Below are 13,573 nucleotides of genomic sequence, written 5' to 3'. Positions count from 1 at the left end.
GGGCGTACGGGTAAGGTGGAGGCGTTCAACTGCTTGGACGCCCTCTTGAGGAGGTAAGCTGCTTCTCCTCTTCGTACAGCACAAACGCTTACCCTGCGTTTCAGATATTCCGCGATCCCAGCTGATCTATCCGCAAACCTCATCCCGACGCTCAAGGCGTACATCATCCCCGCCGACATCCTGCTCCTCGGTGCCGCACTCGACATCATCGCTCTCCTGCTCGAGCTCTCCCCGGTGGCGACGTTCCCCGAGGTCGAGCGCGACGTGCTCACGGACGTCTACGGGATCGCGCACTCGCCGCTTCTCGCGGGCGCGCCGTTCGACTCCGTGCTCGCGTTCTACGCAGCGCTCGTCGAGGCTGACATGCAGATCGCGCCGCATGTCGTCGCGAACCTCGTTTCCTCGGTCGAGAAGGCGCCGAAGGGCGATGTGAGCCTCCCGAATGTCGCCAAGTGCGTGGGCCAGGTCGTCAAATCCCAGCGGGCGGTTGCCGCGGGGACGATCGCTGAGTTCGCCCGGCACCTGAAGGTACGTGTGACAGCGCCGCGAGTGCCGGCGCGGTCTTCGGTAGCGCGGACGGCGGGGCGCGGACGGCGCGGGGCGCGGGGTGAGAAGCTGCAGAAATTATTCGTAAGTATGGGAGGGTAGTGGGTGCTAGTTGGCGCGCAGGGCGCAGGGAGAGTATCGGGGCTTGGTTGGCACGGACGGGACAGGACGCCGGCAGCAGCAGGGGGCGGTAGGACGGAGTGTTTGGTCGGCCACACGGGGTCACGCCGTCGTGGACATGTACATAACGTAGATAGCATTCAATGAATACATGGTTTCCTCGCAATAAGACCACAGGTGTTTGCGATAGCGTGATGGCGCGGACTCGGCGAGATGGCGTTGCTCGCAGCAAATACCACCGCGCCCAAGATACCCGCCCGTGACGTAGCGCAGACGCTGTTTCCTTCAGTCGTCTCCCCACGAGTCCCTGCGCCCCTCGAGTCCTGTCCCAGCCACGATTTCCCACCTCAACTGCTCAGATGTTCCGCCCGTGACGCCTCATGGGCTAGACTTGTTCGCGCACCTCTTCCATCCTCTTGTATCGAGTTTGCTGCAAAACGAAATGAGCGAGGCACCTGCATGCATAGTAGATCCCACACGTACTAGGCCGGCGCACCCTTGGAAAGCGGCGGCAAAACAGGACAGCAAGCCAGCACGCTGCTGTCTGCAAAACACTGTCCGCGTGGCTTCGCGCATGTGCCTGTCGGTGGGGTCAGCACTAACGCGCCGCAGTCACGCACCCTTGCACGGTCAACGCAGGGTCCGGAGGTTATGCTGTCCCAATTCGGACGCGAGATGGACATGTTCCTATATGAAACTTGTGCGTGCGCGGCCTAAAAGGGTGCAGTACGCACGACTCTTCTGGATGCGCCCGAAAGCGACACTGAACGGCGTGGAGCAAGCCCGGGAAGAGGCCGCCGCCCGACATCGCACGCCGCCATGTTTGCGGCCGGGTCCGCACAGGGTAGCCGACTTGTGTGATACACGAATTGAGGTGCCCCTCCTGAGCAACCTCCCCATGAGCACTGCCCTTGATGTCCACCATGGCCGTTACGAAAACCGCACATCGGGCTAGGACCTCCTCACCGGCATGATAGACGAGTTGGACATTCTCCACCGTGGCCACGTGAGGCTGGAACCGCCAGTCGCCCGCCGCAGCCGAAAAACAACAGGAAGAAAATGCAAAACTTGAACTGACGGAATATTGGAGCGCACTGAGCCCCGAAGGCCGATTGCTCTTCGCATGGTCTGCCCTCGAGCTCGCTGCTGCACTCTGAACCTCAAGGACGCTCTAATGGGCCCGGGGTGTGCTCTGCGTGCGAAATTGAGGTGTGCGTGGCGCCTGCGGCCGCCACAGCAGGCTTCGTTGAACACCCGGCACCACGACCGAAGGCGAGTGCTGCGCTCGTTGCACTCCAAACTGAGGACCTCGCCGAGAATCCCACCACATCCACAACAGGAGCACAACGATGACTGTCTACGCACCTGTCGAGGCGTCCTCTTGCCCGGGCCCCAAAAGGCGGTTGTCGCGGGGTAAGTTGGTTCGGAAAACGTGAAGAATGGGAGTGCACTGTCGACGTCGCGAGCATAGACAGCGAGAGAGACCGAGAGCAGATACGGGGACGGAGGGGGCAAGAAGAGGAAGCAAATAATTTAGAGGACAGGGAATATGACAGCCACAATGTTCTAGTCCGCTTCAAGGCTGATATAGGGTGCCGAACCGGGACAGAGCGAGCGGCGGATGCTGCAGACGCGCCATTCTTTGGCGGAGGCCCGGAGGGCCATCTGCTTGCGCTCCAAGTATGGCAAGCCGAGTTCCCCGTGTTCAAACAGGGAGACTCGATTTCCTGGACTTCCGCGGGACCTCCCGTGCAGGCGGCTGGATACCGCACATCAGACTTCTGCCTAATTGCATGATCAGCTATGGAGATAGCGCGCCCAAGCAGCCAAAATGACCCTCGCCTCGACCAAAACATGGCATATATTTCGACGCTGCAGCGATACAGAGATCCTCTCGCGTGTGCACTCAAGTTGTAAATTCAAGTTTGAACTTGACACTTGCTGCTTGTTGTCGAACATGGCTAATACCGCCGGGCGCCCATGTCAGCCTGAGGACGGCTGTAGAGGCCTGACTGATGGTGATAACAGAGGCCCTGTAGCCGAATGATCAAAGACGTCGCCAAGCATGCATGCAGTCGAGCGTGCAGGATGGCAAGCAGAGCGCGCGATGAGGGAGCAGAACGAAGGAGCGGTCCTCAGCCGCCCAAGCCTGTCCAGTCTCCCAAATCAGGAATGCAAGCTCATTCGAGGCGCCCGCCGCTCGAAACCTTCATCTCGACTCTCGACTCACTCTGGGCCGCCATGGACGCTCGAGCCAACATTGCTCAAGAAATCGAGTATTATGTGCATATAATCTTCAACACGCGTACAAGACCAATGATGCTAATCACGACGACTTTCGAATACAAGCCAGGAGTCAGACTGCCCCGGAACCTCCAAATCCGACCCGCCGAACGCCGCACGCCCCGAGGCCGCCTCCGTCCCGTCAGACTGCGGGAACGGCGTAGTACTGTCGGTATTGCCGTGAGATACGACTGCGGGTGAGCCAGAGAGAGCAGACGCGCTCCCCGCTGCAGCAGGCTGGAGTCCGATGATGGGGTCCTCCGAGTCGACCAAGGAGACCTCCCCGTGCCCCGCTGCAAGCTTCCCGCTGTCGCGTCCGTACGGCTTGAAAATATCCCTGTAGCGTGCCTTCGCGTCGCCGCGGTGGCGGACTCGCGCGAAGACGATGGTCCGAGGCGGCGGTGGCGGTGACCCGGGACCCGCCTCAGCAGCACTGGGTTGCGCTCCGTTGTCTCAGTGATGCTGTCGGAGCTTGCAGGCGATGCTTCGGTGAGTTCTCCTAGAAGCACTGCACTGTCATTAGCGGACTTATGGCGAGTATAGGGCACTGGCACTCACGCAAACTGGGGTTCAACTCCTCGCTCGCGCGCACGCGGTCGCCGACGGTTGAGAGAGCGAGCTCCGGGAGGGCGGAGAGTTCGGAAGGGACGGACGTCATGGATGGCAGCTCCGTGGACGTAACCTGGGACGGGACAACGGACATGACAGGTGGGAGAAGTGAAGCCATTGCGAGAGTCCCGACCAGCAGCCACACTCACTCTTATGAACGATAGGAACGCACCGCGTGAACGGGCCAAGTGCGTATTCCGTGTCGTTTCGACCGCGAAAAAATACTGATATCTTCTTGCAGGTTATCGCACGCCTAACGCGAGAATGGCAGTGCTTCGCATTCGGATCCGCTGCCTCTTGTGAACGCCGGGATCGTGCATCGCGCCCAAGTCCAGCAGGCCTGCCACCGCATATAGCTAATCTGCCACGAATATCCCCGTCGCGCGGCTAATGCAGTTGGGAACTGTACGGTAGGCCGATGACACCGAACTCCTCCCGAGTAGCCGCATTGACACTCGGACTGCCAAGTAGCATGTCTGGCTCACCGGCGCAGTGCGCCTCTGCCTCTCAGGCTCGCAAGCCAAACTTGAAGGTGCGCTGGGACCAAGTGCATCTATATATAAATGATGGCTCATAGACTTTGCTCGCGCACAGTATATCCATCATCTCCGATCATGTGTGCCGTGCGCCTGTGAGGTAAAGATCGTGCTCCCGCAATGCCGCTCTTGGTCGCGACCGTCTTGACGTCGCGACCGTGTCGTTGTCAGCGCGTCTCCGGGCCTTCCCTATCGGCGGCCGCTGTGCCCGTGCGCTCGGCTACACGAGCTGCGCAACAGGAAAGGTAAGCATATCTTTAACTCATCCGCTGTCAGACTAATCGGTCCGCTACGCAGCTTGAAAGCGACATCTTTCGGGGTCTCGTGGTGAACTTGGCGGACCACGCACAGCTCCCGACACCGGCATCGAGGGACAACAACCAGTACGCTCTGTCTGTACACTCTTGCTTAACAGTCGCAGAATTGACATGCACTCATCCCACGCGCTCTCGACGAGGGATTATGGACGTCGATCCGGCGCCGGGGTCTTGCGACCCTCGGGCGGCAATGCATCCTGCTCGGGACCGGAGTGCGCGCAATCCCGCGCGCGTGTGTCATTGTCAGCTCCTCTGTGCGACGTCCATCGTGTGCCTAAATCTCGGCCTCGTGCTTGCTGCTCGGGGCGCGGCACCGGGAGAGTGGTCACTGAGCCCACAATAGGCTAGTCGGTGTCCTCAAGCGTCGCGACAATTGCGGCGGGCGCGCACAATGCATGGAAGTATTCCAAATCGGCCATCAAGGGACAGCACAGCCTGGAACCCTTCGCCGCACGACAGACAACGTCTGCCTCGGGGAGATATGGGACCCCGGAACTTGTGGGTCCGGTGCGCTGACCTGCAGTCTTCGCCAACGCCAGATTCCTCTCTGTGCAGCTTCTTCTTGCGAGCGCGAGGCCTTTCGTACGCGGCAGCCATTGCGACGCCATCATGGAGCGCACGTGGGTATCGTCAGTACGTACTCGTCTCAGGGTCAGTTCGAGGCCTTCTCCATTTTGGGCTGCGCGCCAGCGTATAGGTCGCGGCGCTCTTCGCGTCCGACTGCGAGCGTGAGCTCTCTTCGGAGTTTGGTGCACGTTCAGTCAGCCTTGTTTCCTATTTTCCTCTCCGATATTCCCGACACGATGACAGGCTGCCGGCAGTGGACATGCGTGCACAGATGCTGCACGTCCGAGTCAGCCGTGGGCCGTCAGCGACATCGGCGGGTGCAAGTCATCTCTGCGATGCCCGTGTGTGTCACATAGGTATCCAATATCCATCGAATGGTCTCGCGGGGTACGTACGCGGGCTCTGAAGCTGGGCTGAAGAAACATATTTCATGCTGATGCAAAACCGCTGTGCGTGAAGCTACCGGCGACGGGACGTTCTGATAGTATATCGAAGTAGGTTTCCACTGCGCGCGTCTTCGAGGGCGATCACAAGGCTATTGGGCGCTGGCTCCCCTGCTTACAAGACGAGAGTTTCGGCTCAGAGAACGGCCCTGCCATTGCGCACGTCGTGGGGCTGCCATCGCGTGTGTATTCTGGCCGTGGGCGAGCGGACTGGCTTCGTATCTGTCAGAGCACGAGTGCTAAGTGCAGGCGTAACGACGACCGCGCACCTCGCGCGTTCGGCGTGATACGTGTTCCGCATGTTTGTGGGCTGCGTGCGAATGGAGCATGCACGACGCAACTTCGTGCTCAAGCTCGACTCTCGAGCATGCAGCGTACGGGCGCAGTCCCAGCGCGCCGGGAGACGCGAGACCGTCTTGGAGTGTTCGCCCATGAGCGCGTCGGTATTCGAGCGATCCGCGCGCGCGCAAGCATGTCAGGAGAAAGACGTAAACGTACGCGTCCATGTGGGCGTGTGGGGGAGATTGCGGCACGAAACGCCGACATAGTGAGCCAGGGCGCCCGTTTCTAGCTTCCCGTTCTCGCTAGTCATCGGACTCCGGAGGCGTCAGAACGCTGTCGGGCCATGATCGCGCCGAAAGGTTCAGAGCCCATGCGAGACGGTGCGGGGCGCATGCTGGTGTATCCTGGCGGCGGCACGAGAGCGCGGGGGAGCGGGAGGTCCTAGGTACCGTGGCGTACCTTCCCGCAAGGTTGTTTACCCTCGAACTGTTCACATACGCGTCAGCATGACGGAGAAGGCTCGAGACACATGAACAAGCACACCTACGAAAGCGCAGCGCGGGAGGATGAATGGGCGAGGCGAATTCCTCGACCCATCGATTTCGCGGAATGAAAGCACTTCGCCAACATGAATGTTCTCAGGCGACGCCGGGACTCACGGCCAATATGGTGTCTAATGCAGGATAGCCTATGATCGTGTTTTTGAAGACCTTTGTAGCGGTGGGGGGTGGGGCACCCATGTTTGGCTTCCCGCCCCTAGCCAGTGTTTCGATGCCTCAAACCGCATTTGTGCCGGGATCACGCTGAAACTCGCAGACGATATGAAACGTCGTACGGGGTGTGTACGGTAGCGTTCCGGGAGCCGCGCGGGGGCGCGAACGTGCGGGAGGTTGCCGTGTCTGTGACGCACCTTCCTGCCATGTTATGTACTCGCAAACTGTGAGCATGCGTGTCAGCGTGACAAAAAAGGGTACACAATGCATACACGAGCACGCGTACCAGATCTCAGCGCGGGAGGATGCGTGGGCGAGGCGCAGTGCTCGATCTGTCGGATCTTGGGAATCTGTAAGGGGGGACCCTTAGAAACCACTTTGTCAGAAATAATCTTCTCGAATGAGGCCGAGACTCACTGTGAACACGATCGCTGATGCAGAATAGCCTATGGCTGTGCTTTTGGAGCCCCCTCAGGCGATGGGGGCCCGGGGTGTGCACATCTGGTTTCCACTCCTCGCCAGTGTTTCGACGCCTCAGGTTGCAGTTTTGCCGAGGACGCGCTGATACTGGCGGAGCATATTCCGTCCCGTGCAGATCATGTATCGTTGCGACACTGGAGCAGCACGTGGGCGCAGTCTAGCGGAGGGTCGCTGTGTCTGTGGCACACCTTCCCGCGAGGTTTCCCACATGCGAGCCTTTTGCCTACAGGCGAGCTTGACGCAGAACGATTCACGGCGCGTATAGGCACAGGCGTGCCAAGTTTCAACGCGGGAGGATGCGAGGGCGAGGTGGAATGCTTGATTCGCTGATTTCGCGGAACCTGTAAGGGTCCCCCCTTGGAAATCACGTCGTCAGAATTGAACTTGTTCGGATGAGGCCGAGACTCACAGGGCGTGCGTACCCTGCTCCATACAGCCTGTCGTTGTGTTGATGAAGCCGCCCGGGGCGCGGCCGTCGCAGGAGGACGGTGTGTTGGGGGCATCTACCCCTACTCACACTGCTTCACACGAGAACACCGAGGCGCACACCGTTTGCACGCCTCCCAAAATAGCGGGAATCGGTTAGGCACGTTTGCGGGCGTGTCTGTGCCGCAGGGCGGGCCGACGCGACACGAATGAGGGCGGGGGCGGGTGTTTCGGTGTTTACGCCACCCGACGAGACCATGAAAATGCACAAAGTCGGCGACATTCGACTTGCTCGGATGGAGTTGAAATGGGTAGGGCGCGTGCGGCCTGGTGCAAGGAGTGTGCTGTCTCACTGGCAAGGCGGCAGGGCGCGGCGTCCGGGTGCGAGGTCGACCTGTCTGCGGATGGGGCTACGCAGTCTGAACCCCTCCCCGCGCAAGGGTCGAGAACCAAACCGTCCGCACGCCCTCGAGCATGACAGGTGCCGCACGCAAACGTTCGCAGGTGTATCCTGACGAGTGCCCGCCGCGGGGGGACGCGAGCGAGGACGGGCACGCGCACATCTGTGCGTTTGCACAGTTTCCGCCCATGAAAACGCGCAAACGACCCGGAGTCCATGTGCACGGACGGCGCCGAGACGCGCTGGACGCATGCCCCGCGGTGCGCAGGAGTGCGGCGTCGCGGTTTGGGCGCTGCACAGAGCACCCTCCGCACGCGATCTCGCCGCCTTGGCGGGTGCGCGCCCCCATTCGTACGCGTACGGCGCCGCGACGCAAGGGTCCCCCGTTTGGAAACACCTCGGACCGGCTTTTTGTGCTCAGACGCGCTCGGACCTCGCTGGACGTTAGGCTCTGGTGCGTATATCGTGCTGGTGCATTCTCGACGCGGCACAGTGCGGGGGAGGACGGGTCCGTGCGATTCTGTGGGCTCGCCGGGTCTTCGCCCATGAAATCGCGCATCGCGCGGGGGATTCCGATATACATGTCGCCGGGCAGCGCTGAGATCGCCGGGCGCGTGTCCCATGGTGCATTCGAGCGCGGCGTCGTCGTGTCGGCGCTGCCGGGAACGGTCGTCGGCGCGCGAGCGAGACGTCTTGTCTGGTGCACGCCCCCGCTCCCACCGCGCCGCGGCGACGACGAGTCGTGCGCCGTCGCAAAGCGTGCTCTGCACGTCGCCCCGCCGTCGCCGGGGCATGTCCTATCGAGCGCGAGGCTTGAGCCCGTCGTGCCTCGGCGCCGTCTCGACAGTACCCGGACGCTCGGGGGCCGCATCGAGCACCTCGCCGCGAACTCGTCGGGAATCGGACTGGTGACACACGCATGCACGTCGCCGGACGCGGGGATGCGCCGGCGGAGATATGGCACAGGAGGACGCGCAGGAGGGCGGGGATGCGCAGCTCGGGACGCCGTGCATCGCTGCTGCCCGTAGACTCGTGGGGGGTATCACAAATATATTCGTGCAAGACTCGCTGGGGTGTGTACATTGCGTCGGGGGAGTGTGCCGGTGTGGATTCGACGCGGCATGGGGCTGAGGGAGCGGCCGGAGTCGCCGTCGTGCCGTGCTGCATCCCCGCCGAGACGCGCGCCCGACGAGACGTGAGAGGGCGTTGTGCGACGTCAAAGACGCGCGCAGCGCCGTCGTGCGCGGGCAGGTGGCGTACCACTACTGTGGTACATGCACCGCTGGCCTTCGGGAGGCATGGAACAGCCGTCTGGACGTGCGTCCTCGGTCCGAGGGATGAGCGTGCATCAGATCGGAGACACGGGCTAGTCGTACGTACCGTCAGATATGCTGGCGGCGGCGTCCCACTCGACCGGCGCATGTTGTGAACGTGCTCATCGAGGCGAATGTCGACGGCGGGGCGGGGGCTCGGGCGTTGTGTCTTGCAGGCGACGCTCGCCGCCGCTAGTGGGGCTGACCGCCCATCCTCGTCCCGCGGGGTTGTTCGGCGCGGAGCGCACGGTGTCTTGCGCTGGAAACGGACGTCAGGGATGCGTATGCGTGGGGACGGCGGGGCGCGATCGTCCGAGGGCAACGCACGCGCACACGGGGCGCCGGCGGCGGAGATGCGTGCGCGGCGCGAACCGAACATGGGCAGCGGGCAGAGAGCATGGCGAGGGAGCGGGCGTGGGCCATCGGCGTCTCGGGGGACGGTTAAAGGCTGGAGGGTGTGGAGAGAGAGGAGCCATTTCCCGTCTCTTCCCCGCCGTTCCCTCCTCACCTCGCCTATTCTGCATCCTGCTTGCTGCGCCGCGTGGTCTGGTACGTCCATGCACCCGATGTCTCCGCTCACACGTGCGCTGACTGCTCGTGGACAGCCTATGTGCCGCGGCGTCGTACGCAAGAGGGCCGCGGTCGACGAGGTCGGTGTCGCGATGTGCGGGTGAGCATGACGGTGCGCTATTCTTTCCGTTGCGCCTGCGTATCTGCATTGACCACAGCCGTCAGCCTCGGACTCCCGCACCGCTCGATGGACTCAGCAGTGTCCGGTGCGCGGGTGGCGTGTAGATGGATAGTCGCGGACTAGTGACGTACCTGTATATCCCTGCGCGGGCTAGCGTGTCGCGCGGACTGCGTGGTTGGCAGCATCGGGTACGCTCGCGAGTAGAGACCGCGAAGAGCAGCCGAGCAGTCCACGAGCACGGACTCCGTGACGGACCTGTCGGTGTGAGGCCGACAGGACCGGCGTTGTATGTATGTACGGCTGGTGAATACTTGACGCGTTTTTGTGGTTCGATCATGTTCTGAAGAGTGCCGAGGATGAGCAATTGAGATATCGGTGAGCATTGCGGACATGGTACGTACGTTGAGCGGCAGGCGTGCTGGTTGTCGGGGAGGAAGCTGCGCGCACAGACGATTCGGCGCAACACAGCAGGAGGCGACGGGCGCGCCCGTCGCAGGAGAGCAGAGCAGTGGAGGGCGAGGAGCGAGGATGGAGCGCACAGCGCAGAGAGACGGCGAGAGGGCGACCGAAGGCGTACGGCTGAGAGGGATGCACTGGGGTGGCGACAGCCGTCTGTTGGCTGAGAGCGAGGCAGGGAGGCGAGACTTGGCTGAACGAGCGTCGAGAGCAGCTTGACAGAGCTTGACACGCCGGAAACCAGCCGTGAAGCCCTCAGCTTCGCGACGAGGTTAGGGTTCGTCCGCGCCCTAGCGTCTGCGCTGCTAGTAAGAATCCGCGGCTCATGCGTCACGAGGCCTTACTCTCTGCCACGCCCACCTCGAGGCAGTATACTCGGAGCTTGACAGCGCCCGAGCTCGATGTGCCGTGGTGGGCCTGGAGAGGAAAGGCCAGGCGCGTCGGCGGCGGCGAGTCGGTGAGCGTGATTGGATAGACGCCCAGTTAGTCCACTCGAGAAGTTGCGCCACAGCTTCACTCCGCCACTTGCCTTCCTCCATCTCCCTTTCTCTACCCCCCTCCCACACCCCATCGTTGGCAGCGATGACGAAGACGTATATCATGAACGGTCTGGTGGAGAAGGTAGTATCGCAGCAGCTTTGATCGCAACTGCACTGACGCACGCGATGTAGATGCAATCCCCAGACCAGGACTTCCGGTGCGTGACCACAGCCCCGACGCGTCCCCGCGCGCCGCGCATGTGCTAACGCGAATCGCGGCAGGTACATGGGCCTGAATGACCTACTACTGGAGATCAAGCAAGATCCTAATAGCTTCTTGGGCGATGAGGCCTCAGAGAACAAAGTGCTCAAGCAGGTGCTCGCGCTCGTGGAGGACAAGATCTCGGAGGTGAAGAACCAGGCGGTCAAATGGTGCGCGCGGGACTTCATCATGCGGCCTGTGTACTGAGATGTATTGTGCTACAGTCTAGGACAGCTCATCAAGATCATTCGCGAGTCCCAGATGGAGACCGTCGTGGACAAGTTGATTGAGTTCTCTGCCGGCAAAGATGAGGAGCTCCGGGATATCGCTGGACTAGGTGTGTGGACGAGGGAATGAGGCAATTACGCGTGTTCCATAATGATCCCTTTCTACCTCAGCGTTGAAGACCATCACCTCGGAGCTTCCGTCCGACGGCAAGATTGCCCTCAAAGCTTGCGAGAAGCTGACGCCCAAACTCCTCGGACAGCTTCAGAACGTGTGTATCGCGCTATGCTCGATGTGCTCGCGCTGTCTCGCTGACTAACTACACCCCCAGCCGAGCACACCACCAGAGACCCTCATCGAAACCCTCTCGATCTTGTCTATCTTGATCAGCCGCTTCCCCGGATACTTGATCGGCCTGGAGGTCCAGCCCATACAAGTACTAACACCTATGCTCTCGCATCCCCGACCAGCCGTCCGGAAACGGGCTATCACGACCCTGGCACAGTTCTTGCCGTACTCGCAACCTCAGCATTTCACCGAATTGTTGAGCGCGTACATTGTCCCTGGTCTGACGCCGTCCGCCAACCTCGAGAAGCAGCGCACAGTTGTCCAGCTGGTTGCGGCGGTTGCCCGCCATTCTCCGCATCAAATCGCAGCTGCACTGAGTGAGATCGCGCCTAGCATCCTCAAGGACTCGCAGCGCGACGATGAGGAACTGCGTGAGAGCTGTCTTCAGGTCAGTTTAGCGGGTTTTCTTTTTGGACCGCAGCTTATCGTACTCGCTTCTCCCGGTAGGCTTTGGAAGGGCTTGTCCTCAGGTGTCCTGGCGAGATTACGCCGTTCCTCAGTTCGACCATCCAAGTCGGCAACCAGTACATCAAGTACGACCCGGTAGGTTGTGCCGTTTTCTTTCATTGACGGCCACTCAATGTTCGCAGAACTATGCAGGCGGTGACGATGACGAAGATGAAGATATGGCTGACGAGGACGATGAGGACGATGAGGAGCTGGGCGACGAGTCAGATTTCATGCTGTCTGATCACAGACTAGCTCACTAACGCAGAACTTTAGGTATGAAGACGACGAGGACACCTCGTACAAGATCCGTCGTTCAGCGACGAAACTCCTTGCCGCTGTTATCGCCACGCGTCCAGAACTGCTCACCACTCTGTACAAGGAGGTCTCTCCAGTGCTCATCTCTCGGTTTGGTGATCGTGAAGAAACCGTTCGGCTGGAGGTATGGTCCACCTACAGCGTGCTCTTGACCCAAACTGGCGTGTACGGTGGATCACCGCAAAGCAACGCAGAATACACGGTAGGAGGCAAGCGTAAGCGCGAAGAAGGCATGGAGGTCGAGGAGACGCCGTACGGCTTGCTGCAATCACAGGTGCCTTCCCTCGCGAAGGCCCTCCTTAACCAGATCAAGTCGCCGAAGACGCCTGCACCTACTCTCGAAGCCGGGTTCTCCCTTTTGCACAAGCTTCTGACTGTCCTTCCTGGCTCTCTCGCGAACCAGTCGGCACAGATTATCGCCGACGCGAAGAACGTCCTCTCTACTTCGTCCCGGAGCTCAGCGTCCCTGCAGGTGACATGCATGTCCTTCCTCGCGCTCTTCTTCTCGAAACACCCTCCTGCTGTCTATGCGCCCCAGCTCGAGTCTATCACGCCGTTCTTGTTGCAGGCTCTGGCGGAGAAGCACCCGCGGATCGCCTCCGAGGCTTTCCGCAACTTCTCTGCGCTGCTGAACGCTATGCAGCCGGTGAAGAGCGGACAATGGGTCGACCGCGTCTACGACGAGGCCGTGCGACGTCTGAGCAATCACGATACGGATGCAGAAGTTCGCTCGTGCGCAGAGGAGTCTATTGGAGACCTGTGGATCTCCGCGACGGATGTTGTGAAGACAAAGAACAGGAAGGAGTGGGAGTACATTTGCAGGACCACTGGCCGCACGGATGGTGCCGTCAAGGTCGTCACCGAGGTAGCGACGAAGGTGGAAATGGACGACGCGTGGGTGAATGGTTCTGTCGAGTGGGTGTCGACCCTCTTGAAGAAGAGTGGGCGTACGGGTAAGGTGGAGGCGTTCAACTGCTTGGACGCCCTCTTGAGGAGGTAAGCTGCTTCTCCTCTTCGTACAGCACAAACGCTTACCCTGCGTTTCAGATATTCCGCGATCCCAGCTGATCTATCCGCAAACCTCATCCCGACGCTCAAGGCGTACATCATCCCCGCCGACATCCTGCTCCTCGGTGCCGCACTCGACATCATCGCTCTCCTGCTCGAGCTCTCCCCGGTGGCGACGTTCCCCGAGGTCGAGCGCGACGTGCTCACGGACGTCTACGGGATCGCGCACTCGCCGCTTCTCGCGGGCGCGCCGTTCGACTCCGTGCTCGCGTTCTACGCGGCGCTCGTCGAGGCTGACATGCAG

At 61.0% G+C, this 13,573-nt stretch overlaps 4 protein-coding genes across 4 annotated transcripts in view; 2 read left to right on the top strand and 2 right to left on the bottom strand.

Moving 5' to 3' along the window:
• The window catches only part of TRAVEDRAFT_160050 (ARM repeat-containing protein), a gene marked incomplete at its 5' end in the record, with an annotated part of 3,882 nt that extends 3,081 nt beyond the window's left edge, over nucleotides 1-801 (top strand). Inside the window, one exon of the mRNA XM_008035132.1 lies at nucleotides 105-801. Within this exon, the coding sequence (XP_008033323.1) occupies nucleotides 105-648 (544 nt within the window). The 3' untranslated portion in view covers nucleotides 649-801. The remainder of the gene's footprint in view (nucleotides 1-104) is intronic.
• A 2,187-nt stretch (nucleotides 802-2,988) lies between these two features.
• On the bottom strand, nucleotides 2,989-3,676 carry TRAVEDRAFT_42572 (uncharacterized protein; the record flags this gene model as incomplete). The annotated part of the gene is made up of 3 exons (XM_008034078.1): nucleotides 2,989-3,256; nucleotides 3,322-3,457; nucleotides 3,508-3,676. The coding sequence occupies 3 exons, from the start codon at nucleotides 3,674-3,676 to the stop codon at nucleotides 2,989-2,991; spliced, it is 573 nt and encodes a 190-aa protein (XP_008032269.1).
• A 5,083-nt stretch (nucleotides 3,677-8,759) lies between these two features.
• Nucleotides 8,760-10,233, bottom strand: TRAVEDRAFT_26084 (uncharacterized protein). Its single transcript, XM_008033717.1, has 4 exons — nucleotides 10,128-10,233; nucleotides 9,858-10,066; nucleotides 9,103-9,748; nucleotides 8,760-9,046 (listed from the first exon to the last, which is right to left on the bottom strand). The coding sequence occupies exon 3, from the start codon at nucleotides 9,456-9,458 to the stop codon at nucleotides 9,228-9,230; it is 231 nt and encodes a 76-aa protein (XP_008031908.1). The 5' UTR covers nucleotides 9,459-9,748; nucleotides 9,858-10,066; nucleotides 10,128-10,233; the 3' UTR covers nucleotides 8,760-9,046; nucleotides 9,103-9,227.
• Nucleotides 10,234-10,720: 487 nt separating this feature from the next.
• TRAVEDRAFT_140584 (ARM repeat-containing protein) overlaps nucleotides 10,721-13,573 on the top strand; it is a 5,319-nt gene continuing 2,466 nt past the window's right edge. Inside the window, exons 1-9 of the mRNA XM_008035131.1 lie at nucleotides 10,721-10,803; nucleotides 10,854-10,879; nucleotides 10,944-11,093; nucleotides 11,148-11,260; nucleotides 11,322-11,419; nucleotides 11,480-11,884; nucleotides 11,944-12,039; nucleotides 12,087-12,166; nucleotides 12,220-13,257. Coding sequence (XP_008033322.1) covers nucleotides 10,765-10,803; nucleotides 10,854-10,879; nucleotides 10,944-11,093; nucleotides 11,148-11,260; nucleotides 11,322-11,419; nucleotides 11,480-11,884; nucleotides 11,944-12,039; nucleotides 12,087-12,166; nucleotides 12,220-13,257 — 2,045 coding nt within the window. The 5' untranslated portion in view covers nucleotides 10,721-10,764. The remainder of the gene's footprint in view (nucleotides 10,804-10,853; nucleotides 10,880-10,943; nucleotides 11,094-11,147; nucleotides 11,261-11,321; nucleotides 11,420-11,479; nucleotides 11,885-11,943; nucleotides 12,040-12,086; nucleotides 12,167-12,219; nucleotides 13,258-13,573) is intronic.

The sequence above is a fragment of the Trametes versicolor genome (assembly GCF_000271585.1).
Source record: "Trametes versicolor FP-101664 SS1 unplaced genomic scaffold TRAVEscaffold_1, whole genome shotgun sequence".
Classification (NCBI taxonomy): Eukaryota; Fungi; Basidiomycota; class Agaricomycetes; order Polyporales; family Polyporaceae; genus Trametes; species Trametes versicolor.
The sequence above is the reverse complement of the archived record's forward strand: the minus strand, read 5'-3'. Positions and strand labels throughout refer to the sequence as shown.

What these genes read in the sequence shown, in the direction of transcription:
- TRAVEDRAFT_26084 (XM_008033717.1), bottom strand. Translation starts at nt 9,458, where the DNA reads ATGGCCCACGCCCGCTCCCTCGCCATGCTCTCTGCCCGCTGCCCATGT.